Below are 27,645 nucleotides of genomic sequence, written 5' to 3'. Positions count from 1 at the left end.
TACAAATACATGCATCCTCTCATCCATCTTGCAACAAACCAGCCAACACTTCCATTCCAGGCATCGATCAATCATGGCTTCTTCTGCTTCTCAGATGAAGCTCTCCCTTGCTCTTCTCCTCCTCTGTGTCGGTGCTTGCGTTGCTCGCAACAGCGACTTCTCCATTGTCGGCTACTCCGAGGAGGACCTGTCGTCCAACGACAGGATCATCGAGCTGTTCGAGAAGTGGCTGGCCAAGCACCAGAAGGCGTATGCGAGCTTCGAGGAGAAGCTGCACCGGTTCGAGGTGTTCAAGGACAACCTGAAGCACATTGACAAGGTCAACCGTGAGGTGACCAGCTACTGGCTCGGCCTCAACGAGTTTGCCGACCTCACTCACGAAGAGTTCAAGGCAACCTACCTGGGCCTCGCTCCTCCGGCGCCGGCTCGGGAGAGCCGTGGCAGCTTCAAGTACGAGGATGTCAGCGCCGATGACCTGCCCAAGTCAGTGGACTGGAGGACGAAGGGCGCAGTGACAGAGGTGAAGAACCAGGGGCAGTGCGGAAGCTGCTGGGCCTTCTCGACGGTGGCGGCGGTGGAAGGCATCAACGCCATTGTCACGGGCAACCTGACGGCGCTGTCAGAGCAGGAGCTGATCGACTGCAGCGTCGACGGCAACAACGGCTGCAACGGCGGCCTCATGGACTACGCCTTCTCCTACATCGCCTCTAGCGGCGGCCTGCACACCGAGGAAGCGTACCCGTACCTCATGGAGGAAGGCAGCTGCGGCGACGGCAAGAAGTCCGAGTCTGAGGCTGTGACGATCAGCGGCTACGAGGACGTGCCGGCCCACAATGAGCAGGCGCTGATCAAGGCTCTCGCCCACCAGCCCGTCTCCGTTGCCATTGAGGCCTCCGGCAGGCACTTCCAGTTCTACAGCGGGGTAAGCTAAGCACCAATGGAGGTTCTACTGACATGTGGGCCCCAAATGCCATCGTGACGTTTTTTCAGTTTACAACCTTATATGTCTTTGACGGTATCAAACTAACTAGTTTCCTCTGCACATTTGATCTGAAAGTTCGTTGAATCAACTTCTAATCTGAAACATTTTGTTATTGTTGTCATAGGGAGTTTTCGATGGTCCGTGCGGCACACAGCTGGATCATGGCGTGGCTGCGGTTGGGTACGGGTCGGACAAGGGGAAGGGCCACGACTACATCATCGTGAGGAACTCGTGGGGCGCCAAGTGGGGCGAGAAGGGGTACATCAGGATGAAGAGGGGCACAGGCAAGGGGGAGGGCCTCTGCGGCATCAACAAGATGGCCTCCTACCCAACCAAGGACAACTAACTGATCCAACTACAATGTCCCAGAAGCTCAAAATGCTGCATCCATCCAGATGATAAACTGAAGATTCCAGGCCATCCCTTCCAAAGTTGTTTCCCCTGCAATTTCCCTTTGTTTTTTTTTACTTTGTGTTCTCATCATTCAACGGTTTTCTTTCGGTTTAAAACAACGGAGATGACTTAGTGGATGGAATAATAAACGTTTCTTTTTCAATCTTCTGTTGAGATTGCTGTGCTTCTTGCCTTCTTGTCTGGTTAATTAAATTATGTTGATTGACATTCTGTGTGAGACTTGAGTGGGTACGCCCCTTTCAGTGAACTGAAAACCTAAGCCATGGTTCTTCAAAAGTGTTCCAGCTAACCTTCCATGTTCATCCTGTAGCACAATAAAGTCTCAGGAAGAGGTTAAGGATAAATGTCCTTCTCCAGTTGTGCACAGAGAAATAAATACTGCAGCACCTGCAGAACTATCTATGATCATGGACTGATCACATATTCACATTTACCAGCTTCTCCTCATGGACCATGCATGAAAGATTGAAAGGTACAAAGTGCTACTCCTAAGAACAATCTCCTACTGGCCAGAACCATGCATATGCTTGTGTGGTCTAACATATCGGCGCTGCTTGGGTAGGTGTACATATTTATTTATTCTTGACAATATAAAGCACAGGGTACCTTTTTATATTCCAAAGATTATTGGAATGTACAATATACAAAGGGAGGGTAGGTGTAGTTAGCATTTTAGGTGCTGTTCAAGTGTAGACCAACGACCCACCCACAGATTTGTTCAAGCTGTAATAAAGACAATAATAGATGTGGAAAACAAATGTTGATGAATCCTCTGTAGAACCATCTAAAAGTAACAAAGATCATTTGTTCTCAAGAAAGTGTGGCCGCTTTGAAACTACTTTTATGGAGATATAGATGTGGAAAACAACAACTGTAAATTCATCAAGAATGAGAAAACACAACAAAACTGTATTCCTCACTAGGATTATACACTCTGTATTTTACATGCACAAAAGGCCTTGGATCAGTCTCTGCACCAACCAAATAACTGTTGTCAAGCTGAGGATCTCTATCTTTTACCATTACATAGGAGTAACAAAATGCTGGCTCCTTTTCCATAGAATTGTATTAACAAGAAATTGATATATACTACACTACATTGGCATTATGCTTAAGAGTTTCCATGTATAGCTCTACTCATTAATATTTGCCTCCAGAAAATACAGTAGCACTACTAGCAGAATTGTACTATTAAGAAAAAATAATCAATCAATGCATTGGCTGGCTGGCAGGTGGGACCCATCCACCTGGAACTGAAGGTTTTCGGTCCCGCTGGGTAATCTGGGTGGGTAGGTGGACTCGGAACAGAGAACACCACGAAGAACAAGAACAAGAAATTCTGGTGGACTCGTGGTTGCCAAGCGCCTCCCTCTTTTGTTCTTATAAAAAGGGAAGGAGCGGAGCCCGGATCGATCCCGACAAGATTCACATAGCCACCTGCCTCCCACCACCACCGCCACCAGGATATTCTTGGTGGGATCTGCGGCGGCGAAATACCCCATCTGAAGTTCTGAACTCGGGTGAGCAGAGGAGGAGGGAGATGGCGGCTAAGGAGGCGCTGACGCTGCAGGAGGTGGCCAAGCACAACACGAAGGACGACTGCTGGCTCATCATCGCTGGCAAGGTAATACATGTCCATCTCCTCCTGAATCCTTATTTCCTGATTGGTTGCTTGCGCCAAGATTCAGCTTTTTTTTTGTTGTTGTCACCGAAACCCTCGGGACTCGCTGCTGATCGATCCATACCGTTCTTGGTTCCTTGCTGGTGTGGTGGCGATTAGGTTGCATGAGCCGGTAGATCTAGCCAGGGCCATGGGTTACTGTCCTGTCTGTTCCGCCGCTCACGGATTGGTCTGACACAGTGTCCGTCAGACTGTCAGTTGCGAGTTCTTGGTTGCGTTGAACAATCGGTTTCGTTTGTTATAGGTCCAGCGATTCCTGGGGGCCAAAGCCAGAACAGGGTTAAGTAACACTTTGGCTTGTGAAATTGGTCTGAGAGATTACACTCTGGTTTAGTTTTTCAAGATTAGTTCGTTGTGTGATTTTCTGATTGTCGTAACTGATAGTGATAGATCACTTGTACATGGCCTTGCGACGTTGTTCTTGCTGATCCTGTCCAATCTGGTAGACAAGAAAGAGCTAGCCTTTTTTTTTTGTTAGCAGCTGTCTAAAGCTCAGTAGTTAATCCGATTAACTTTTACTATGTTACAAAGTTGCCTGTTTCACTCTGGTTTACTTCCAGACTTTTAGTTTGTTGGTGTAATTTTCTGACGGTCGTAACCGGCAAATCACGCGTACATTGTCTTGCAACCTTCTCCTTGTTGATCATGTCCGACCTGGTAGACAAAAGAGAACTATCCTTTTGGTTCCCTGCTGTCCGCAGATCACTAGTTAGTTACTACCTTTTACTATGTAAAAAAACTTGTCTGTTTGGTTCTAAGTGTTGTAGCACTCAGCAGATCCATGTGTTTAGTTAGTTATCTATTGGGTTTTGTAAAAAAGAGAGGTTACATTCTGGTGTTAGATGATATTAAGATGAAACTGGTTGTAGATATTTCTTTTGCTCTTGTACCACAGTTCAGTTTGTACACTAGAAAAATGTCCATAATTCTGCATGAGGAGTATAGAGTACCACATTCCCAGGTTGTCGTGCCATTTGAGTGCTCTTTGCTCAGGAATCTATGTATCTCCCTTAAGAGCCGTATTGTCAATCTCTGTTCTGATTTATCATCCAGAGTTTTGCACAGAAATTGAAATCATATTTGATGCTATTTGTTATAGAAAAACAGGGCATTCGCCCCATGTCTATTCTTATTAACTGAAACCACCATGGATCAAAGTTTTTACAAAATAGTAAAGCTTTTCTTTGTGCATGAGGAATGCCAGCCCAGATAGGGACAAATTCAGTGAAAATGTTGCTTGGCTATCCAACCTACTGTTTCATACTCCCATGTCCCTTTTATATCATTCTCGATTTTTTTGTTCCTTCTACATTAGTTCACATTCATGTCTTGACAGCATCTCTTCATGACAGTAAAGTCAGTCCTTGTGGTCTTAAAGTCACATGTTGGTTTACAGACCCACTAATGGAACCTACATTCTAACCATGGGGCTAAATAGTCACTTTATCTTGAATCGACTGTTGTCATAGTTGTTATTGTGTTTTATGCGTCAAAAGTTCTGCCTTATGATACAACCATCTGGGTATCGTCTCTGATGTGGGCTTGTGGCAAACAGTGTACCCCTCCATAACAGTATACACAAACTATAAATTATTATCACCGGTATCACTTTTTTTGTGTGTGGATGTTTTCATCGTTACCTTTTGTCCATGTGCAGCCATGAAAAGCAACTTCTTAACATTTTGTTTTGCCCGAAGACTCAATGTCTTCATTTTAGCCTTGGGAAGTTCCGTAGTACAATTCTGCATGTGTTTTGTATTTCATATAGCCATTTATTCATGTCTTTACTTCTTGAAAAGCTGAAGTTATTCTCTACACAAGCCTATTTGATAAGGAAAGCTTGAGGCCTTTATTCACTTTTAAAGGGATCTTATCTCCTATGAGTGTTAGACATGGCAGGAACACCATGGCAAAGCTCTTTCATTATTTGTAATTACTTTTATGCATCCTTTCTCTACAAGAACATCACCAGTATCATGTCCTATTGTGTAGGTGTATGATGTGACCAAGTTTTTGAATGACCACCCTGGAGGCGATGATGTTCTGTTGTCATCGACCGGTACGCCTTCTTGCCTCGCCAATCTTCATGACCACACATGACGTGATTTTGCCACTAATTTTCACTAACATGGTCCTCTTTTACAGCCAAGGACGCGACCGATGACTTTGAGGATGTCGGGCACAGCACCACCGCACGTGCAATGCTTGACGAGTACTACGTCGGCGACGTGGACGCGTTGACAATACCTGCCAACAGCAAGTACACTCCGCCGAAGCAGCCGCACTACAACCAGGACAAGACCCCGGAGTTCATCATCAAGATCCTCCAGTTCCTGGTCCCCCTAGTCATTCTGGGCCTGGCAGTCGCCGTCAGGATGTACACCAAATCGGAGTCCGCTTAACTTAGATTCGTTTTTTTCTGTTGAAATAAGTAAGTTTAGCGGTTTTCTTTTGTCGCTTGATCTGTTTGGATGTAAACTGTCATTGAGTTGGTGGTCGATCGAGTGCTGTGAGGTTTTGTGGTGTTAGACATGGTGAAATGAATTAATTGATTGGGCTAGAAGTTTTGATCTGAAAATTCGTGATATTCATGGATGTTGTTTCCATTATCTATTGTATTAGCACACTGGCGCATACCATTATCCTTGTTGATTCTTCGCAAAGAATGCCTGTCGCTCGTGTCGACAAGAGGCAATCCTGGGGGAGGAGACAGTTTCTGGTGTTAACCAGTTTGTGAGTTCAAAAGAAAAAAAAGAAACCAACAAGTTAGACAAATCTTCAGGGCAGGGCACATGTTTCACAATTTGTTGCTTGATGATCATGATTACAGCCTGAGCCTAAACTTGGCCCAGCCCAGTTGATGATTACACATTTGGCTTAACCAGATCTTGATTTTTAAGTTATATATAAGCCAAACGACATCTCTTTTCATGTGCTTTTGGCTTTGGTCTAAAATTAACAAGTCACAGAGTTTTTTTTTTTTTTGAGAGGAACAAGTCACAGAGTTGTGAATCACAAGTCAAGAGAAAAATCACTGTAAATAGAATTGCTAATCGGTATTGGGATGGGGGTGGAATTGGAATTGGGCTGGAATTCCGAACCGCCACAACACTCGGCCCACAATCGGCCTTAAATCATCGGATTTCCCCATAAAGAAAAACAAAAGACAAATCGGCATCAGCGATTCGGGGGAGAAAAGAAAAAAGGGAAGGGCGAGCGAGAAGCAGCGGCAGGCGGCGGTCGACGGTAAGAGCTCCCTCCCTTCCGCCCGCCCTTCTCCAGCCACCTCCCGCGTCCCCTCCGTCTCCGGTGCGGCCGTCGCGCCCCGCTTCCCCTTCCAAACGCGCCCGCCTGCACCCATGGCCTGCTCCCTTCCAAACCCCATCCTTTTCATGGACCAGAAACCCCTGCAACTTCTTTCATCCAACAATTTTAATTTGTCTCTTTCTTTCCATCATAGGGCATTCCGTATTCCAAGTATTGTTGGCAAACGATTCAAGGTTTTTCGTAATTTTCTTGTCGTAGAACAAAACAAACTTGATGTAATATCTTCTGCAACCCATTTTGTGTAATATTTTTTCTTGCTGTCCTGAAATTTTGTTCCTCTTATCTCTACTGGCAGGTAGCCGTTCATCCACCTCGGCGGCGGCGGCCATGTCAACCATGGTAAACGAGTTGTTGGAAGAAGAAGAAGAAGAGCAGGACCTTATCCCAATTATCCCTTTGTTCTACGATGAGGAATTCTGGATGGCCGAAGCCAAGGCAGAGAGGGAAAGATGTCGGGCGGAGACAGAGAAGAAGGCTAGGAGAGAAGAGGAATATCTGCGGCGGAGTTCAATGCACCGAGCCGTCATTGACTCAATTCTTCAGTATGATCCTAAGGCTGGTCGCAAGATGTACACTCGTTTCTTTCTTCGAGATTTATCGGTCTTCAACCTTGACGATGAATGTAAGTAATTAACTTTGAGCCCTCCTCCTGTGTTTAACTTATGTTTTATGTTATCTGCCCTAATTAATTCTTCCTCAAATTGCTACTGAATCTTGTTTTGTTTTTGTTTGTAAATTTTTATTTGATAGATGTTTTTTGCTTTTTTGCTACAGCTTTGGTTCCTCCAATGCGTTACACCGATAGTGTGTACTTAGATCAGCATGACCTTGAGGACTCCGTAAATATTCTTTCACTGGTCATTCATTCCTCAGATGTTGGTTTTTCTATCAATGTGTATGGAACTGTGATTGTGATTGCGAGAGATAGTATTGACTACAAGTGCATTCGTCTCTTTCGTCGCGGTAGAAACGATTGCCAACTAGTAGTTTTTGTTCAATAATGCACTATTTTCATCAGCCCATTATTAAAAAAAATACTCTTTTTTCATAGGATGAATTGTTGGCTTTGATTGGTCCAGATCGAGGTCTAGTGCTAGTTGATTTTATATATGTCGAGATAGATCTTAAAATCAAAGCCGATGAAGAATCTCTTGATTCGGAGTTGAGCAAAGGCGTATTAACCATCAATGGTCGAGGATTGCGTACAGAGGATACGGTTATTGATGAAGTTAAAACTCTAGATAGCCGTCTTAGTACCCTGGACATGAGGTATGCAATTATTTGTGACGCAGTCGAGAGCACCTTCGAAGTTTCGGTCGTTGAGGGACAGTTCTATGGAAAGATCACTGCTGATACCACAAGTATTCAACAAAAAATTGTGATTCATGAAAGCACTTCTGATGACATGATGACTTGTGCTGAAGATGGTGTCAAACTCCAGCGTCGTGTCATGTCGGTTCGTTTGGACCAGTTGCTGGTATTTGAAATCACTAATTTGGCTCATGGTGCTTGCGCCAATCAACACATTGAGTTCACCCCATCACGCACGGGTCATGATGTTTTGGCAATCTCATGTGGTGCTGGGAAGATTCTGGTGAAAGTTGTTTGGTCAATTATGGACCGTAGGCCATAATCCAATGTATTAAATATTTTGGTTGACATAAAGTTAGTACATCTTATAATTTGGAACAGGTGAAGCTACATCTATCGGACATCTGTCTTGGTTTATACTGTTGTCGTCTAGATCAATTATCTTTTTGAACTTCCCGATTCACAACTCTGTTTAGTCGTAGGTCTAGACAGACGTATGCAAGTGCCTCACATATCTACGTACATCTACATTTGTCTTGGTTTATACCGTCGAAGGAAATATCGATCTCCGGCAGTTCCCTTGTCTGTGACAGCCGATTCGACGTTGAGAGCTAAGGGGGAACCATGGATCAACGTCTGTCATTTAGTTTTGCAACATCTGACAGTTGATTCGGCAGTGATTTTTCTGCACTCACGATATCTAAAATCGGCAAAAAAAAAAGTGGACTATATAGCCCATGAAAAAGGGCAAATAGTCAATTGCATGACACCGGAATGGGGAGTAACGCCCAATATATTCAAAGTAACAGAAAAATATATATAATACATGCATGTAAGATTCACATAAGATGCATATTAGACGTGGTAGTAATAATTATGTTAGACTTTAATCATGATTCTGTTTCCGTTTTAGATCCAGTTTAGAAGAGTCCTGCGTCTGTTTAGGGATAATCCGAGTATAAGGAGAATTCCAGTCGTGTGTGTTTGACGAGATTTTGTACCAGAATTTCTCTCAGTGAATAAAAAAATGATGATCATATCACATAATCAAATATATGACGAGTGCATGGAGCAGTACTACGTACGTGCCCACAGTTGTATTTCAATTCAAAGCATAGCATAGATACGTGTACAGTACAGTCTTTTTGGCCCAAACAGAAGAAGTGAGCTAATTAATCGAGCACCATATGCATGCATATGTATCACAGTACGTATGTGAGCTGTATGTTTGGAGTTTGGAAATGCTGCATGGCCTAACGTGCGCGCGAAGGATGCGATTGCTGCTTATGGAAGGAAATTGTATGCAAGGATCGGAGAGATTGGCAGCTGATCACAAAATATCAGTGATTTCCAAAATGCTATTGACGGCAGGCATCGCCTTTTCCCTTGAAACCTTACCGCCTATCTACTGCTATATAAGGACCAGAGCTACGACGAACGTGAGGGGGAGCGACCTCCAGGAAAAAGGTGAGCAGGGCAGCAGCGCCCTAGGGGAGGGCCGCGAGATGCGGCGCTTAAGGTAAGCCGCACGTACAGGAGGCTAATTAATGGAGGAGCACGATGATGCCCTAGGCAAGAGTCAACGCACGGCGCGCGGCTCTCGATCTCCCTACACGCGGGCTTCCGAGTTCCAGTGACGATCTAGACATGCCATCGGCATTCATATCTCCCTTGCAGGCTGGTATATCGATATCTCTTTCCTGTCTTTTCTTTTTACAACACGAGAGAAGCAGGGGAAGCGCGACCAGACGGCGGCGCCCATGGCGAGGGCCAGCCGGCCAGGTGCTTGGCAGCGACAAGAACGCGCCCAAGGCGGTGGTGACCTGCAGGAGCGACGCTCTGCTCCGGCTTGGTGATTCCACATGCACTTGATCTTCGTCCAGCGCACATACATATGACAAATCCATCGTGCATGCCAAAGCACCACAGCAAGGGATCGAGATGGCTTCGATCTAGTACAGTTGTGTGTTTAGCACTAATCTCCTGTGTCTATTTGTTTCTCTCTTAGATGCAGCTCGTCTACACGGTGATGTCCTGGTGGATCGATGGCAGCCTTTCTGGCCATCAAGGACTTCGATGCCTTGCCAGGGACATGGCTGCAAGCTGTAGCCGCATCTGCACCTGAAGCTTCATGACACGGTGCCTGACAGCCGCAACACCACCACTGGAACTCACGCGAGTTCAAGATGGTGTGCTGCCACCCGCTAGGAGTGCAACGGCGCCGACAGGCCGTCCATGAACGCCACTGGACCTGGACGCTGCATGGCCGCCGCCATCGCTGCCGTGGGCGTCGTCGAGCTCTTCCTGCGTGCGTCCTACTTTGGACATTTAACGTAAGTTGTAACTTGAGAACCTAATGGTTTTCTATGCAGGTAAGGGTCGCCTTGTTTTGTGCACATATATGCACGAAACTCTCGTCCCAGGCTTTGGCACAGGATTGCCGGCCACCGGCATGCATCCTCAATGCCACTGGCTTGCGAAGGTCGCCGGGGATGACGACAACATGTCACCGCGGACTGTGACTCGTAGCTTGCAGGCATATTTCTCTTCACGCCCGCCATGTGTGGCACCTGGGTTGGCGCCTTCTTCACCGACATGGTATCGTGCTAGCCACTCGTGGTGGCCCTCTACGTGGGGCACATCGTGACACCGCCATACACGAAGTCCACCATGGCACATCGCAGTCTACACCGCCACCGATATCTACTCCGACAATCATTCTCGACATCGTCCAACCTCCGACGAGGTGCACATTACTTGCTTGCACCGACGAGGTGCTAGCAAGTCATCCCGTCCGACACCGGTAAGGCGGACTCACCAGGCTTGGCACCGACAAGGCGAAGGCCACCTACCTGTCTAAGCCGACGAGGCTATAGACACTTTCATCATAGGAGATGACAAGCCGGAGCACTATGGCTCAGCATCGCCGAAGTGGTGGGCGAACTACTCCACCACTCGCCTTCACCCTTTGCACCACCACCATCTACACCAAGCACATGGAGAAGACGAGAGACTCGAAGACGACGACCATTGCGGCAGCTTGATCGGAGGTGTCTCACGGTTCGATCCGCGGGAGTAATTAAGCGGGAGCTTTACGAGGCCCCGTGAACCAAGACACCACAATCGCCCAAGTCATATTGGCCGCGCTGGCAGGCCACGGAGCGCACTCCATCAAGGGAAATTGTAATTTGTTTCTCTAAGTGAGATTAATAAAATGCATATTTTCCTATATCTTATTTGTGTATTTAGGTACACTAGCACTCCCGCATTTTATTTTCCTCGACGCATGAGAGATACTTTTTAAGTATTTTTCGTGTCAAACAATGTGCGTGTGTTTAAACCTGGGCGGAGCTTTCTCCCACAGGGTTGCGTCGTGTTGGACTATAATTGGAGTCGTGTTGGGCGCGGTTTGTATCCTCATATATAGGAAGCAATGAGAAGAGAAAACGCAGCACGTTGCGCTGCACCAAATTCCAGTTTTTTTCATCTAGAGATAGAGCTTTAGGGTTTGCAGAAACTTCCGTTAAAATCGTGTTTCTACATATCGGTTTCGTGCTTCGATCCAACAATTGGTATCAGAGCCTTGTGCTCGATCTAGTAACAGATCACCAATGACGGATGAAACAGGGACGTCGGCAGCAGGCGCAGCAAAGGAGTTCGCTCCTGCAGGCCACTATCCCAGGCTCGATCGCAAGGAGTTCGCGATGTGGGCAATGAAGATGGAGGTGGCACTCGAGGCTCAAGAAATCCGGGAAGCAGTAGATCCCGGTGGTGAGTATGCAAAGGGAGCGGCCAAGTATCGCAAGGATCGGTAGGCGCTCGCCGCGCTCCCCTCGGTGATACCGATCGACGTCATGAAGCATGTCGCCGGAAAGAAATCGGCGAAGGAAGTATGGGCAACGATCAAAGTATTGCATGAAGGGCACGAGCGCGTTCGCGAAGCAAATCTTCAGACACTCCAAAAGAATTACGAGGATCTGAAGATGCATGACAGTGAGTCGATAGATGAGTTTGCGACATGGATTATAACCATCATTAATGGCATCCGTGATCATGGTGAGAAGCTGAACGATTCCTCGATCGTCCGAAGGTTTCTCAGGGCCGCACCAGCAAGATATATCCAAATTGTTACTTCCATAGAACAATGTGTGGATATGAAGATGCTTACTATAGAGGATCTAGTAGGGCGTTTCAAGGCGCATGATGAACGGGTTCGTGCGAGTTTCGGCGACCCAAAGGAAGGTGAGCATCTCATGCTCACAAAAGCGCAATGGCAGAATCTGTCCAAGGAAAAGAGGGGCGGTTCTGATGGTGCAACGAGTGGCACTAAGAAGGAGAATTCCCGTCCGACGAAGAAGAAAGAACAAGCTGGCAGAGATGATCAGGCCGTGGTGCCGAAAAGAAAGTTTGACAAGAAAAAAATCCGCTGTCACAATTGTGGGCTCTATGGGCACTTCAAATCTGAATGTCGGAAGCCAGTAAAAGAACAAGCCTATGTGGCCAAAGTAGATGATGATGGGCCAGCACTCTTGATGTGTGAAATCTGCAAGTTAATGGAGGAAGGAGAAGCTGTAGCTGCTCCGACCGTGAAACTTGTCGAAGAGAAAGTACTTCTTCATGACAAGAGGAGGAAGAGCACCGCAGCAAACATGTGGTATCTTGACACGTGTGCAAGTAATCATATGACCGGCGATAGCCTGCAGTTCTTAGAATTAAATCTTGCAGTAGAAGGAACGGTACGTTTTGGTGATGGCTCCACTATTGAAATTGCCGGACGAGGGCAATGCTATTTGAAACCCGGAGTGGTGAACATAAGGCACTGACGGATGTCTATTATATACCATGGCTGAAAAGTAATATTATCAGCCTTGGACAATTGGAGGAACGTGGCTGCAAGATTGTGTTGGAAGATGGTTACCTATGGGGCTATGACAGGGAGAGGAAGCTTCTCATGAGGGTGCCAAGGTCCAAGAATCGATTGTACATCTTGAACCTTGATAGATCAGTACCAATCTGTTTGATGGCGAATTTGGATACTGAAGCTTGGGTATGGCATGCACGATATGGTCATCTAAACTTTCAGGCGCTTCGACAACTTGGTGAGAAAGGGATGGCAAAAGGCATACCGAAGATAGTACATGTGGAGCAACTTTGTGATGGCTGCCTGGTGGGTAAGCAAAGGCGTGCGGCTTTCCCACGTCAAGCAACGTTTCGAGCAAGCAAGGTGCTCGAGCTAGTCCATGGAGATCTTTGTGGCCCGATAACTCCAGCTACACCGAGCAGTAATCGGTACTTCATGTTAATTGTTGATGATTTCAGTAGGTACATGTGGCTAGTACTACTGAAAAGAAAAGATCAAGCGCTGGAGGCTTTCAAGAAAGTTAAGATGGCAGCCGAAGTAGAGGCAGAAGCCAAGTTGAAGGCCCTCCGCACAGATCGGGGGAGGGGGGGGGGGTTGAGTTCACCTCAAATGAGTTCAACTCGTTCTGTGAGGAGCACGACATAAAGCGCTACTTGACTGCCCCATATTCACCACAACAGAACAGCGTGGTGGAAAGAAGAAATCAAACAGTTGTTGCCATGGCAAGAAGCATGCTAAAAAGCAAAGGGATGCCTGGACGTTTTTGGGAGGAGGCAGTCACAACAGCCGTGTATTTGTTGAACAGGGCGCTGACGAAGAGGGTCGTTGGCATGACGCCATATGAAGCTTGGTGCGGGCGAAAACCATCAGTAGAGCATCTTCGGACCTTCGGGTGTGTGGCTCATGTGAAACCAATCGCCAGACACGCACCAAAATTGGCTGATCGAAGCATGCCTATGGTGATGATAGGCTACGAGCCCGGCTCGCTGGCCTACCGTGCATATAACCCTGTCAACAACAAGGTGGTCGTAACTCGAGATGTCATATTCGAGGAAGAAAAGGCATGGGAGTGGAGCAGATCGGCAGGTCATGATTATGGCGACGACCATGATCACCCCGACATCGACGAGCCAAGAACACCTTCAGGACCTCGAGGAGGACACTCACACTCAGATGGTGGAAGTGGAACGCCATCGAGTTGGTCATCATCGACTATGACTCCGCAAGAGCACAACGGATCGTCTGCCGCGGCAGGAAGAGGCTCTGCCACGGCAGGAGCCATTGCCGCACCTGGAAGCTATACCGCGGCAGGAGAAACCTCTGTCGCGACAGAAAGAGGAGCTGCTGCAGAGGATTCTACCGCAGCAGGAAGAGACGCTACCGAGGCAGGAATAAAAGCTGCAGCAATAGAAGCGCCTGCAGCAGAAGGATCGGGGGGAGAAGCGCAACCTTCTGCAGCGGCAGGAGGGTCCATCTTCTCGGATGCAGCCACGTTCACGCCTGGATCGTCGCTCGAGCGCTCCCCTATGTCGACCCAACCATCGACGCCCATCCGGTTACGGTCATTGAAGGATTTTCATCCACAACTTCCAAAGCCTAAACCGGTGAAGATGAAACGCACGAAGGGGAAATGTCTCCTTAGTGAGGAACCAGCAACTTTTGAAGAAGCAAGTGAAGAAGAGAGCTAGTCCAAAGCAATGGCCGAGGAGATAGGCTCCATTGAAGAGAATGCCACATGGAGTTTGGTAGATCTTTTGGCGGGTCAGAAAGCAATTGGCCTCAAGTGGGTGTTAAAGCTAAAGAAAGATACAGATGGAAAAGTGATCAAGCATAAAGCAAGATTAGTTGCAAAAGGGTACGTGCAGCAGCAGGGTGTCGATTTCGAAGAAGTGTTTGCCCCTGTAGCAAGGATGGAATCTGTTCGTTTGCTCATAGCTCTAGCCGCTCAGGAAGATTGGAAGTTACACCATATGGATGTTCAGCCTTCTTGAATGGAGAACTAGAGAAAGAGCAGAAAGTACTGAAATTGCACAAAGCTTTGCACGGGCTGAAGCAAGCGCCGAGGGCGTGGAATATTAAGCTTGATCACACGCTGACCTCATTGGGGTTCGAAAGAAGCTCGCTTGAACATGCAATGTACAAGAGAGGCACTGGAAGGAAAAGCCTCCTTGTAGGTGTCTATGTAGATGATCTTCTGATAACAGGGGAGGATGAGAAGGAGATTGGAAAATTCAAGCTATAGATGAATGAGCTATTTAAGATGAGTGATCTGGGTTTTCTGAGTTATTATTTTGGAATAGAAGTTCATCAAAGAAGCGATGGAATTGGTCTATGTCAAGAGGCATATGCGATGAAAATCTTAACAAGCTGTGGCATGGATGATTGTAATCCGGTTCATATTCCAATGGAACCGAGGCTCAAACTCTCCAAAGAAAGTGAAGCACCTACAGTTGATGCCACAGAGTATAGAAGCGTGGTAGGGAGCCTGCGATATCTTGTGAACACCAGACCGGACTTGGCGTTCTCAGTGGGCATGGTGAGCCGCTACATGGAGGCTCCTACTACAGAACATCTTGCTGCCGTGAAAACATATACTGCGATATGTGAAAGGAACAAGTCATCATGGCTGTTTCTACCAGAAAGGAGGTGATGAGAAGGTGCGCTTAATTGGGTACAACGACAGTGACATGGGAGGTGATGTTGATGACCAAAAAGTACATCTGGTGTGGCTTATTTTGTGGGCTCAAGCATTGTAAGCTGGTTATCCCAGAAGCAAAAGGTCGTGCCACTTTCATCATGTAAGGCAGAGTATATAGCGGCAGCAACTGCGGCTTGTCAAGGAGTATGGTTGGCAAGATTGACGGAGGATCTCGTGAACAAAGAAGCTGAACAGGTGGTGTTACATGTTGACAACAAATCTACGATTTCACTATGTAAGAATCCAGTTCATCATGATCGAAGCAAACACATTGATACAAGGTATCATTATATTCGGCAGTGCGTAAAAGAAGGGAAGGTTGATGTCAATTATGTGAGTAACAAAGATCAACTGGCTGATATCCTAACAAAGTCACTCGGAAGACAGCAATTTGAAGAGATGAGAAGAAGGATAGGTGTCCAATCCGTGAAGTAAGCAAATCATGCTTAGGGGGGGTGAATGTTAGACTTTAATCATGATTCTGTTTCCGTTTTAGATCCAGTTTAGAAGAGTCCTGCGTCTGTTAAGGGATAATCCGAGTATAAGGAGAATTCCAGTTGTGTGCGTGTGTTTAAACCTGGGCGGAGCTTTCTCCAACAGGGTTGCGTCGTGTTGGACTCTAATTGGAGTCGTGTTGGGCGCGGTTTGTATCCTCATATATAGCAAGCAATGAGAAGAGAAAACGCAGCACCTTGAGCTGCACCAAATTCCAGTTTTTTTCATCAAGAGATAGAGCTTTAGGGTTTGCAAAAACTTCCGTTAAAATCGTGTTTCTGCAGATCGGTTTCAAGCTTCGATCCAATAAATTAAACACAAAATACATCGACCGATCCATGTCATGCTGATGCTCAGCATGCATGCATTTGTTCTTCCATCAATTTGTTATTCCATAATCTTTTCACGAATCATTGTCTCTAGCCAACGCGGGGGATCTCGGCGACGGTGTCGACGAAGATGCGGACGCGGTCGCGCCTCAAGTCCCTGGTGGTCGCCGAGCCGGCCGGGAGGACGACGATGCTGGCGTCCGGCATGTCCTTGAGGATCACCTTCTTCGCCTCCTCGATGGACAGCCCGACCAACTCCGGCCATGACCTTAGCTGCTCACTGGCGCAAGGGGCTCCGGCAGCGGCGGCGGTGGTAGCGTCAGTGGAGCTCATCTTTGCTATATATCTCCGCGTACTGCAGAAACTAGTTAAGCGAGCTAGCTTGATTTTCAAGTGTAGACATTGAAAAATGCACATTAATCATAGCTAGCTACGTACAGCTGGAAATTGAGTAAGAAAAACGAGTATATGGGATAGTTACATGAGACGACTCGCCAGTTAAAATCGATCTCAAGGAGGCTTGTCTCTGAACTTGATTGATATAAACGCCATAGCATGTATGTATATATTTATAGGGGATATGGATAAATGCAGCGCTGTGTCTTGAGAGGAGAGGAACAAGAGGCCGGCTCTCACATCGATCACATGCGTGATAGCTAGCTGCTTTGGCCGTACTTGATTTCGTGATACATGTGCTACTAATAACGAAGACGATAGCCCAGCGTACGTACAAACGTGATTAATTCACGGACCAACATGTAGCTAGATCACATGTCAGTATGTCACCGCCAGCAATCAAAGTAGATGTTGTATTCTGCTGCATAAATCAAACATATCCTTTTCATGTACACTTCAAACATCCTTTTATATTATTTGCTATTTCTTAGGAGACGAATGGCTCCTGCATAAATCAAATATATCCCTTTCATACGCACTCATCTACAACTACGGTATGACCTATCTTTTTTTAGGGAATCTTTTAACTATCTACCCCGCAATTGTGGAAAAGCCACAAGGACAGCACCACTAGACCCATCTTTAGCATCCTACACGGCTAGTTTCTGGCTCCACCACCACGCGTGACATTTATATTATTTAAATTTAGACATTTTTCACATTCACAAAATTAATACTTGAATTTACCAACGGTTCATATTCACAAACTTTTTACCAAAAGTATGTGATTTTGACCGAGAAATGACACCGTGGCAATTCTTGCTGGTTGACCAAGTGTCGTACATGGCGTCATGCCACATCGAGACCAATACCACTCAAAACCAGGAGGGAGGACCAAATCTATAGCCTACATCGACAATTAAGGGACAAAAGTTACCTATTTTTTTATGGTTAGATGTGCGTGGCATGACACGCGTATGCGGGAACGTAATCCCATGCAAGTAAATTATATCATGGCATGTCGTGTTCCACCAAATTATATAAAGGCTTAATTGCCGTTGCAAAGACGGCGGTACTCTTTTTTGTTCCCTCATGACATAAATAGGAAACTAATTTCATTCACACCTACATAATAGCATAAATATCTACAAATACTTGAATCGATGGTAAACAAAAAAGTCTTTTTATTGCATACTAGTATAGTGCCCGTGCTTTGCCACGGCCTTTAAATTCTTTTCATTTTCTAAGAGTTAGTTTTTGGTTGGTGGAGGGCGGTGGGTTGGCCAAACCTAATTTTAGGGGCGGGGCAAACCAATTTCGTGTTTGATTGTCAGTGTGGGACGATTCAATTTTATGTTTGGTTGGCTGAGTTGGAGTGAATGGGTTGACCCAATTTTCACGTTTGGGTTTGTGAGTTCATTGATGTAAATTAACGACATGCAGCTATAGCTTTGCTGCACATTTCGTGGCGAGCGGCGTGTGGAGAGGCAGAGGACGCGACGCGACCTGGAGGAGATCATAGGCGGCGGGGTCGGGGGAGAATTCAGCGGGTGGAGGTGTGGCGAGAAGAATGCCCGTGTCCTGACACGGCCTGCTGCGCTACGTTACGCTCCTAAACTTTAATGAACGGTTTTCTCTTAATTTAAACATTATGCAATGATGTTTGGCTAAAAGATATGGCAAGTTGGTAACCAAGTTACACACCTCACTTAATTGGTTTTCCTCCGTGCGGTACTAAATGCTAGCTGAAATGCCTGTGCGTTGCAACTGAACAACAAAATAAAATGACACACTCGAAAACATACGCATGAAGCAACTTCTTTCTCTTTAAATTGTACAACAAATATTCAAAGATGTGGTCTGGTCTAAAAACATACACCACAAATTGAAGAACGTTTGATCGTCCGGTGGCTGAGATTATGTATCCAAGTGCCACTCATTTAAAATTTACCTATCAATTTAATTGCACGATTGTAAATTTACAAAGAAAGGAATGTCTCTCATATTACAAGGACACTGCCTACAACCAGACTTGTACTTACTTTCTTGACTATGCTCCTTGATTGTTTCTGTAGCCTGTGATGATCTTTCTATCTATCCTAGCATATTGTCAGCCTGCTAATAATGTCAAATGTTAGCATAAGACACTGTAAAAAAGAAATAAGTCACTGAAGATAGTAAAATCCATTGAAGTTTACCTCAAAAAAAAAATCCATTGAAGTAGCTTGCACACATCATCAGCAAATAGTTGAATATCACGCCTTAGACATTTTACTTGACGAAGTGAAAAGAACCTTTATAGCATCTGTCTTTCAACCAAAACACACTGAAAAAAATATTCTGATGTTCTGTGTCTTTCTGGGTGAGGATGGGGCACATATGTAACTTGTTCATTGTGGTGAACTAATGGCAGTATTCTTCATAGAATATGCATGGTTCTTCCTCTTGCTTCAGTTGTCTCCAGTTGATTTTTTTTCTGCTGAAATGAGCATATTCCTGAACACAGACAGCCTTTTGCATGATTCTGAATTGGACATGGCTTGTGGAATCATGATTTATGAGTGGCATGTGATACTCTAGCAGCCTAGCCAAGGTTCATGTATATTTGTAAGTACTCCCTCCGTTCCTAAATTTTTGTCGTGGTTTTAGTACAACTGATTCTAAAAAATAATAAAGACCTTGCTGACATATTTTTTACACATTGCTCGGTGATATGTATAGCTGTGCTCTACATAAACAATAAAATTATTTTCAAAAAATAATCTAGCAATGGAACAAAGAAGAGCATATCTACAACAGGGACAGGAAACAGTTTATGTTTTTTTTTAGGTAAAGAAACAGGTATGTTAACACATGCTGTTGTCCATCTGCACTTCTGCAGGCTGAAAGTACTCCTTCTGAACATTCAGGTATGTTTTCTTAATGTTTCTTTCAGCTACTGACCAAACCACATCTGCTGTTCTTTTTTGTAGGTGCAGCGGCATGGAATATATACCTACTTTTTTTTTCTTTGGTGACTCACAGATAATCTTTTATTACCTATTTCTGTGCAATTAGTTTCTCCAAGAATTTACTTCTGATCTCCCCCTGATGGGTCGATCTCAGAGCAAGCTGATACCTGCCTAGGCAAAGAGCTGCCATTGAACTTGAAATATTGCATCCCCTTGTATTTTACCATTCTACATTTGCCTTGGATATCTCCAAGAGCCCTTCCTCTGAGCTGTAATGGAATAACCGAGCAATCACTTCAAAGAAGCAAAATATGCAATGTGAAGCCATGGAAAACCTGAAAGATGCAAAAGGCATTTGATCAAACACGTGAAGAGCGGCCATTGTCACCTCACACAAGATGGAGTAACACTAACAGGAGTTCGCTTAGTTCATGAGGATGGCAAGCTAAAATGCTCACGGAGAGTCAACGGGGGGGGGGGGGGGGGGGCGGGGACGAAGAAAAAAAAGAATCGTTGTTGATTAGAGGATCAAGATCGAGGGGGCGGTCAATTCAACTCTTGGGGCTGGAGCTCGCCGACTGGAGGGTGGCTGCTGCTGCTTCCGCGGTGGAGTGCGGCAGCGGCAGGTTCCGCCGCCGTGGTTGGGCGGCCGGTTCCGCGGTTGAGATCCAGTCGTCGTTCTCCTCCTCTGCCCCTGCCTTCCTCCACACCAGCAGAGCTCCTCCTCCTCCTCGTCTCCTCACCGAAATCACCGAGCTCCGCCGTCGGAGGGAGTTGCGCGTCGGCCGGAGCACCGACGGAGCGCCGCCACCGGAGGAGGAGATAGGGGAGGGCCGCGGCGCCGCGCTGCGACGGGGGAATTCTCTCGAGATGAACTGGACGAAAAATCTGTTGGTTTCTTTGGCTGGTTTTCTGATCGCGGGGCCGCGTCCGCGCGTTGGACAGGTTTTTTTCGCGAGCGCGCGCGGGGTGGGACGACGGACGGACGAAGGTAGGTACGCAAATTAAGCAGTAGTAAAGATATATTATCCATGCTGCTGCTATACAAGACACACACTCCAACGTATATAGGAGTAGCTAGCAGCTTATTTTACTATACATACAATATATTGCCTGACTCGATCTCTTGGTCCAGCCTAGAAACTAACAAGCAAGCTAGCACGCTCTAGCCGACCCTGGGGACATCGGCGACGGCAACGAAGATGCGGACACGGTCATACTGAAGGTCCTCCGTCACCATCGCATCCACCGGCAGCACCTCGATCTTCGCCTCCGGCATGTCCCTCAGAATCACCTTCTTTGCCTCATCCACAGACTTCCCTACCAACTCTGGCCATGACTTCAACTTGATCGGATCGTCGAAACGTGGCGGCGCCACCCCTCCGTCACCGGCAGCTCCCTGTATTGCAGGCTTCTTCTCCTCCATGGAGCTCATCTTCCTGAAATAACTCTCAAATCAAAATAACTAGTGTTAAACCAAATATTCTAACAAAAGACTGATATATCCACCAGGAATACTCACTCAATAAATCAGAAGAGAATTGGTTAAATGTTTATATAGCTAGCTGCGGCAGTGAGAAGATGTTGAACTCATACCATAATCTTGATGTATATTTATACTGTAGGTATGTATGTTGGGGAGTACTCGTACTTAATGTACACACAAAGTAATCTTTTTTTTTGTAGATAAACACCAATTAAGACAATGAAAGTAGTAATCCCCATGCTACTTTTAGTATGATAAACACCAAGTAAGATAATGATGGTGGCAACCTGACAAGATATCACATTTGGTTTTAGTATGATCGATGAGGCTCCACATCATCACTACATATATATAAAGTGATATGTTTATCTCAAACTAGAAGCATGACACACCATCAAACTAGATATAAAGTGATATGTTTATCTCAAACTAGATATAAAGTGAAACAAAAAACATGCGTATGACTAAGGGTTTCATTTCCTTGCGGGTTTTGCATCGGATTTCTAGATAATTAAAGTAGCTAGATAAAGTTAGGACGGTCTGTATTTGGTGTAACAAATTTAGTGTTAATTGGAGATGTTGGTAAATTTTCTATTATTTGTATTTTCAACTTTAATAAACTTGGTTTAGAATAGAATTGGAACATTTTATAATTTAGAGCGGATCAGATTACACACGCACGTATCTAAGTTTTATCAGCATCATCGATCTCCAATTAACAGAAATACTTGACGAGAGTAGCTTCCTTGCAGGCAATTACGGGTGAATTAAACGGACCGGTAAACCTGCCAGACCTGACTGAAGCTAGGAAAACGAGGAAAAACCGGCCTGAAACAGATCCAAATTCAGGTAAACCGGGCTCCAGGAAAATATGTAAAGTTTAAGCCATATTTTACCTAAATTTGGCCATTTTCCGGTCCAGTCGAAGTCAAAAGTTAGGCTCTTTGCCTCTGGACGTGCTTCAGGCCCTCTTTCCTGGGCTTGGGCCAGAGCCATATGGGCCGCCCACTAGCCGCTTCTTTGGACGTGTTTCAGATTCTTAATTAGTTTCAGAATCCAAAACCGAGTAACCAAATATCGCTAAAAAAACAACTACGAGTATTTTAGAAAACAAATTGACCAGCGTAAAAGCATTCCTGTTTTATTCAGTGAACTCTTTCTGAAATATCAAATCAAGCCATTTGGATTTTGTATTCAGTAGATGATTTTTTTTTGCGGGTAGTAGATGATTAATTATATCATAGAGATATCCATGGAAGTTAATGCCTTTTTTTTTTACATCATGGTAGGCTGACGCCGTGATAACACGGAGCTTGTGACACATCTAGCCCCATCTTCCTGTCCACAAGTTTCCACCTTTCATTTATTCTCTCTCCTAGTTAATTATTATGCTTTAGGCTAAAAGTGGGGAGTAACAGTGGGATTCTTGGCAACTTTTGTTCTTTCCCTCTCGCTTTTTGTCAGACACCCAGATTTTCTTATGTTTACAAAAGAAATACCTCGTCAATACTTAGTTCGTCATCAATATTTACTACATTATGGTATATGACATGTACCTTATCAATTTTTAAGTACCTCTTGTACATGGACTTATGAGCCGAGTACATCAAATGATACATCACATGTACCTCATCAGTTTTGAAGTACCTCGTGTACATGGACTGATGAGACGAGTACATCATATTGTACATCACAAGTACCTCATGTACATGAACTTCTGAGACGAGTACATCGTATGATATATCACATTATCCACAAAAAAATCACAGTACATCACGAGATACAAGACGAGTATATGAAGGTACATCACAGATACATCAAGTTACATGACAAGTACATTAAGGTACATCACAGATACCTAAGTATCTCATCGATCCTCAATCATAACAATCAACAATCGATGGATAAAAAAATAGAAAGAAGGAATCGAAGAGGAGAACTCGAATTCAACAAACCAAGTACCTAAGTAACTATGTACTCGAATTCAACAAGGGGACGGGGACAGAGGCCACGACGCGGTTGAATGAGTCTCGAAGGGCAGCGCGGCCTAGTCCCACGCCTCAGCCAGGGCAAGTCCCGAATGATGCGCTGGCGGAGGCGGCAGGGTCGCTGGCTCCTCGGGCCTCCGTCGTCCCTCTCCATGCGGTGGAGCACGAGCACAGCGCTCACCTGCAGGAGGAGTTGAGGCAGCGGGATCTGGATGAAGGAGAGAAAGGAGAAGGAGGAGGAGAGAGGTGAGATACAGAGATGACCAGGAGAGAAAGTATGAGAGAAAGAAGAAGGGACCGACACCTTTTGCTAATCACCTGGCCTCAAAGATTAAAAAAAAAGACATGGACAGGTGTGTGGCTGGGAAGATGGGGCTAGAGAGCGGGGAGTCACCAGGAGCTTTGGGACGCCGTGAGGCATGTTGAGGCGAGATGTGGCACACCGTATGGAGCTGGATGCCGATCGAGGTGTGACAAGACGAGACGTGGCGTCATATATATATATATATATATATATATATATATATATATATATATATATATATATATATATCTATATCTATATATATATTTAGATATATATATATATAGATATATATATATAGATATAGATATATATATATATATATATGTATGTATATGTATATCTATGTATATGTATATGTGTATGTGTATATGTATATGTATATGTGTATGTGTACATATATATATGTATATATGTGTATATATATATATGTATATATATATGGAACCGGGCACCGAGGCAAGACTTGTTGTCGCACAGAATCAGGCTTCGAGGCATGATGTGTCGTCATACGGAGCCGGACACCGAGGCTTGACAAATCAAGACGTCACCCGTTGAGGGGCAGTATGACACGGTGTGGCGAGTAACAACACAGATTAACACATAATTATTCGATTACTATTCTTTCATTATCATGCGTATGTAGATAAAGTTGTGACACTTATAATATGAGACGGAGGGAGTACGAGCTAGTATTGTTTGGCGGGAAAGAGAAAGAAGACAGTAGCTAGCCGACGCTTGGGGTCTGGGCGACGATGTCGACGAAGACGAAGACGCGCTCGGGCCTGAAGTCCTTGGGCACCGGCGAGCCCATGGGCAGGACAATGATGTCGGCGTCAGGTTTGTCCTTGAGGATGATCTTCTTCGCCTCGTCGGTGCACAGCCCGACCACCTCCGGCCACGACTTCTTCTCCCCGCCGCCATCAACGACGACCTTGTCCGAGGAGGAGCTCATATTGATCCTCGCGCTGCGAATTACACAGTTACTTTAATTAATCAATCAATCATTGCATGCAGATCAGAGATTAAAGCTAGCTAAGACTGTGAATGCATGGAGTATGTACTATATAGCTCGCAGTGCTGTGTATTCGATCGTTTGACTCACCGGTAAGATCAAGATAGGCAAAATGAGGGATCGATCGCGCTAGCTTAGCTGGAGTACTTGATATGAGCATAGGGAAATGCATGCTGTATTTATAGGAAAGACGAACAATACAAATATAGCTTACTATTAACTTGCTTAGGATCGAAGACGTGCAAATGCAATCAGCTGGTCAAAGAAGAAACCTAATTTCGAAAAGTCCACGTGTCTATACAGTAGACCTAGTTATAGCCAGCTTGCTACAAGATGAGATAATGTTAGAGATCGGTAGACGACAAGGACACATATATGACTTGAGGAAGGATAATGTCATGGATTGCTAGCCTGTGTAACACGTGTGCTAGAGACTTGATACATCGATCTGTACTCTGTACGTAGTCCTTCATCCTAATTAATGTGGAGCAATTCACGGGTCAATTAGAGATATGTGGATCAACAATATCAACAAACAAACAATTTTAATAAGAGTATATATCCCGCAGATCTTATGGATGCATATACAGTCAGCAGCACAAGATAAGGGTCCCAACAGATCTGGCGCTACTGTAGCATATCCGAAAACAAATGGCTCGTATGTAAAGGCCGGTTTTGGAAGAGCCGTGCTAGTATGTTAGGATATCTTGTTTTGAAAATGTCACCCCTTTTGATGTGGGAAAGTTCAGATCGATCGATCACAAGTCAATATTCCACGTTAACAATGGTCGACCATTAATTCTCATCCACACCGAATGATCTGTGCAATATATCCAGCTAGCAAATGTATAACAAATTATTTTCTCGGTTGATAAATTACGGATCTGGGGCTACGGCAACTAAAAACAAGGCAAAAAGAACCAAAATAGATAAATTTAATTGGGAACGAGTGTTCATGTTGCATGATCACAATAGACAGAAGTTAACATGTATGATAATCCCCAGGGTACTTAGCAATGTCAAATTGCCATCGATCAATGCATTTATTCATCTGGCGATCGAGTATGTATCCATGAGTCCAAGCCATAAAATTACACGACTCTTCTTTAAGTATGAACTTTTTTTTTTGCATAATTTACTAACAACTAATTCTGCTTTCTTCGAAAAGGAAGGTCCAACTTCCCGCATATATACCTATTTTTTTTAGTAAATTTCACAAAACCACATTCTTTGTGGCTAGAGTTTACGGAGCCACGATTAACACTAATATTCTCATAGAACCATAGTTTTATGGTAAGCTTTCTCACTCAAATTGAGTAGATTAAGGCGTTTGATTGTGGTTCGTGAAACCTGAGTCACAAGAAGTGTGGTTTTGTGAAATTTACTTAATTTTTCTTCTTCTTTAGGCGAGTAAACGGAAACGATTTCAGGGCTTTCAAATTTCAAAGGCGTCAATGGACTAAACTAATATGTGTTTTTCATACATGAAATTCATATCAATATACAGATTTGTTTTCAAAAGTTCTGGCTAATGATTATGATTTCGTATCATATAATTAACACACTAGTAGAGTTACTATTGGTCAAAACCTTGTCTTAATTAAACCAAATAAGCCAATCGTTGTGAAAATGAGGGAGTATAATGTTAGAGATCGGTCGAAGACAAGGACACATATATATACACGACTTGAGGAAGATAATGTTATGGATTGCTAGCCGTATAACACGTGTGTGCTACAGACTTAATACATCGATCGATCTGTACTCTGTACATAGTCCTTGATTCTAATTAATGTGGAGCAATTCACGGGTCAATTAGAGATATGTGGATCAACCGCGGCATGAAGAACAGAGACTTAGCTCATGATTCTAGTTTTTTTCACTGATTAATTAGAAATGTGTTTATTTAGTGGTATTATTAATTCATTACTTACATTGCACAGGAATTAGAAGAAGAGCAAGCTAGACGAGATTACATTGTGCACACAAACTGATACTCCTGTGGATTGAACATCAAACAAACACGTACTACTTGTATTAACCGACCAAACACACATGACAATATGATGCACAAACTTATTCCTCTGTTGAAGATTTATTCTTGAGATCGATCGATCGATCAACCATGCTAGCGCTAGCTAAGCTATCCAACACGGGGGATCTCGGCGACTGTGTCGACGAAGACGCGGACACGGTTAGGGATGAAATCGGTGGTGACCATCGAGCCAACAGGCACAATGTGGATGTCGGCGTCTGGCCTGTCCTTGAGGATCACCTTCTTCGCCGCCTCGACGGACAGCCCGACCACCTCCGGCCACGACGTCTTCTCCCCGCCGCTGCCACAGGCCACAGCATCGACGGAGGAGCTCATCTTCCGGCCGGTCGAACTAATGGAATATCAGCTGCTAATTTAGGGCGTGGTGTGTTGCGTGTGGTAGTACTTGAATTGCAGATATAACACATTGGTCGATTGAGAGATGTATTTATAGAGCGAGGTTGTGAGGGGTAGCTGAATTTGCTTAGCTTGGATGATACCGTACGTGTATGTGTTCTTCGTCTTCAATCGTGGGTGCACGTGCACGGCAAAGTCAGTTAGTTTGGTCAAACAAGCAACATACCACTAAGCTAGCTGGCGAGATGATAGGCTGCATAATTTTTTTATATGATTGATTAATATTGATATATAGGATGTGACTCACCAGTAAAATAGATCGAGGTGGACCTAGCTGGCTGTACTGATGAATAGTACTGCATGCCTCCATTTCTAAATATAGGAAGTCTTATATTTGTACTAAATCAGTTTGACCAATTCAAAATTTGTACTACTCTCTAGTCCTTCATCCTAATTACTTGAGGAATATATTCATGGGTCAATGAGAGATATGTGGTAAACAACATCAACACATGGGTACATACACAGTCAGCAGCCCAACAGGGCCGGCGCAAGATATGTACCCCAAGATATGCCGACTACTATAGCATATCTGAAACCTGGATGGATGTAATGTAAAGGCCGGTTTGGGAGAACCGCGCTAGCATGAAAGATATTATACATAATTGGTTGTAGGGTTTTTTTTTCCAACATGTCCCCTTTTCAATGTGGGGAAGTTCTTGCCGACTGACCACGGGTCAACGTACATGCCATGTTAGCAATGGTCAACCATTCTCCTCCACACACAATCTTTGTGCAAACATAACAAATCGGTGTCTCGATAGTTAATAAATTGTGGATCTAAACTAAGAACAGAGAACAAGAGAATAAAAATTAGATAAATATGGGAACAATACTACATATTAATTAGTTTTCAAGATTTTTTGATAATTAACAACGGGTCGGGACATGCATATATCCTCTCCCCCGAGTTGTAGGCTCCAATAGATAAATATTACTCCGTCCGTCCCATATA

The 27,645-nt window shown here is 44.7% G+C and overlaps 5 protein-coding genes and 3 long non-coding RNA genes across 11 annotated transcripts; 3 read left to right on the top strand and 5 right to left on the bottom strand.

Annotated features, from left to right (window-relative positions):
- Nucleotides 1-11: 11 nt before the first annotated feature.
- LOC100821698 (cysteine protease XCP1) lies at nt 12-1,549 on the top strand. Its single transcript, XM_010233550.3, has 2 exons — nt 12-922; nt 1,107-1,549. The coding sequence occupies exons 1-2, from the start codon at nt 74-76 to the stop codon at nt 1,326-1,328; spliced, it is 1,071 nt and encodes a 356-aa protein (XP_010231852.1). The 5' UTR covers nt 12-73; the 3' UTR covers nt 1,329-1,549.
- Nucleotides 1,550-2,691: 1,142 nt separating this feature from the next.
- LOC100828390 (cytochrome b5) lies at nt 2,692-5,688 on the top strand. The gene is made up of 3 exons (XM_003569061.4): nt 2,692-3,020; nt 5,070-5,136; nt 5,223-5,688. The coding sequence occupies exons 1-3, from the start codon at nt 2,937-2,939 to the stop codon at nt 5,477-5,479; spliced, it is 408 nt and encodes a 135-aa protein (XP_003569109.1). The 5' UTR covers nt 2,692-2,936; the 3' UTR covers nt 5,480-5,688.
- Nucleotides 5,689-6,216: 528 nt separating this feature from the next.
- LOC100821393 lies at nt 6,217-10,946 on the top strand. The gene is made up of 4 exons (XM_024460332.1): nt 6,217-6,323; nt 6,700-7,026; nt 7,179-7,367; nt 7,456-10,946. The coding sequence occupies exons 2-4, from the start codon at nt 6,732-6,734 to the stop codon at nt 7,458-7,460; spliced, it is 489 nt and encodes a 162-aa protein (XP_024316100.1). The 5' UTR covers nt 6,217-6,323; nt 6,700-6,731; the 3' UTR covers nt 7,461-10,946.
- A 5,041-nt stretch (nt 10,947-15,987) lies between these two features.
- Nucleotides 15,988-16,746, bottom strand: LOC100828087. Its single transcript, XR_001406039.2, has 2 exons — nt 16,580-16,746; nt 15,988-16,453 (listed from the first exon to the last, which is right to left on the bottom strand). It is a non-coding gene; the product is annotated as an uncharacterized LOC100828087 (long non-coding RNA).
- Nucleotides 16,747-18,296: 1,550 nt separating this feature from the next.
- LOC112271183 lies at nt 18,297-20,591 on the bottom strand. Of its 4 annotated transcripts, none has more exons than XR_002964154.1 (3): nt 20,002-20,591; nt 18,693-19,780; nt 18,297-18,609 (listed from the first exon to the last, which is right to left on the bottom strand). It is a non-coding gene; the product is annotated as an uncharacterized LOC112271183 (long non-coding RNA). The 4 variants fall into 4 exon arrangements; XR_002964153.1 differs by lacking the exon at nt 20,002-20,591 and adding an exon at nt 19,860-19,917; XR_002964155.1 differs by lacking the exon at nt 20,002-20,591 and having other exon boundaries at nt 18,303-18,609; nt 18,693-19,120; nt 19,534-19,913.
- A 1,920-nt stretch (nt 20,592-22,511) lies between these two features.
- On the bottom strand, nt 22,512-23,427 carry LOC112270981. The gene is made up of 2 exons (XR_002963718.1): nt 23,224-23,427; nt 22,512-23,127 (listed from the first exon to the last, which is right to left on the bottom strand). It is a non-coding gene; the product is annotated as an uncharacterized LOC112270981 (long non-coding RNA).
- A 388-nt stretch (nt 23,428-23,815) lies between these two features.
- On the bottom strand, nt 23,816-24,478 carry LOC100827474 (subtilisin-chymotrypsin inhibitor CI-1B). Its single transcript, XM_003569058.4, has 2 exons — nt 24,329-24,478; nt 23,816-24,191 (listed from the first exon to the last, which is right to left on the bottom strand). Exon 2 carries the CDS (start codon nt 24,176-24,178, stop codon nt 23,951-23,953), a length of 228 nt encoding a protein of 75 aa, XP_003569106.1. The 5' UTR covers nt 24,179-24,191; nt 24,329-24,478; the 3' UTR covers nt 23,816-23,950.
- A 1,646-nt stretch (nt 24,479-26,124) lies between these two features.
- On the bottom strand, nt 26,125-26,709 carry LOC100827160 (subtilisin-chymotrypsin inhibitor CI-1C). The gene has a single exon (XM_003569057.4). It carries the CDS (start codon nt 26,607-26,609, stop codon nt 26,382-26,384), a length of 228 nt encoding a protein of 75 aa, XP_003569105.1. The 5' UTR covers nt 26,610-26,709; the 3' UTR covers nt 26,125-26,381.
- Between the last annotated feature and the right edge of the window lie 936 nt (nt 26,710-27,645).

The sequence above is a fragment of the Brachypodium distachyon genome, chromosome 2 (assembly GCF_000005505.3).
Source record: "Brachypodium distachyon strain Bd21 chromosome 2, Brachypodium_distachyon_v3.0, whole genome shotgun sequence".
Lineage (NCBI taxonomy): Eukaryota > Viridiplantae > Streptophyta > Magnoliopsida > Poales > Poaceae > Brachypodium > Brachypodium distachyon.
Note: the sequence above shows the minus strand (reverse complement) of the source record. Positions and strands in the feature narration are given on the sequence as shown.

What these genes read in the sequence shown, in the direction of transcription:
- LOC100821698 (XM_010233550.3), top strand. Translation starts at nt 74, where the DNA reads ATGGCTTCTTCTGCTTCTCAGATGAAGCTCTCCCTTGCTCTTCTCCTC. An exon ending in ACTTCCAGTTCTACAGCGGG is followed by an intron (nt 923 to 1,106) that starts GTAAGCTAAGCA and finishes TTGTTGTCATAG; the next exon opens with GGAGTTTTCGATGGTCCGTG.
- LOC100827160 (XM_003569057.4), bottom strand. Translation starts at nt 26,609, where the DNA reads ATGAGCTCCTCCGTCGATGCTGTGGCCTGTGGCAGCGGCGGGGAGAAG.
- LOC100821393 (XM_024460332.1), top strand. Translation starts at nt 6,732, where the DNA reads ATGTCAACCATGGTAAACGAGTTGTTGGAAGAAGAAGAAGAAGAGCAG. An exon ending in CTTCAACCTTGACGATGAAT is followed by an intron (nt 7,027 to 7,178) that starts GTAAGTAATTAA and finishes TTTTTGCTACAG; the next exon opens with CTTTGGTTCCTCCAATGCGT.
- LOC100827474 (XM_003569058.4), bottom strand. Translation starts at nt 24,178, where the DNA reads ATGAGCTCCTCCTCGGACAAGGTCGTCGTTGATGGCGGCGGGGAGAAG.
- LOC100828390 (XM_003569061.4), top strand. Translation starts at nt 2,937, where the DNA reads ATGGCGGCTAAGGAGGCGCTGACGCTGCAGGAGGTGGCCAAGCACAAC. An exon ending in GGCTCATCATCGCTGGCAAG is followed by an intron (nt 3,021 to 5,069) that starts GTAATACATGTC and finishes CCTATTGTGTAG; the next exon opens with GTGTATGATGTGACCAAGTT. An exon ending in TGTTCTGTTGTCATCGACCG is followed by an intron (nt 5,137 to 5,222) that starts GTACGCCTTCTT and finishes CCTCTTTTACAG; the next exon opens with CCAAGGACGCGACCGATGAC.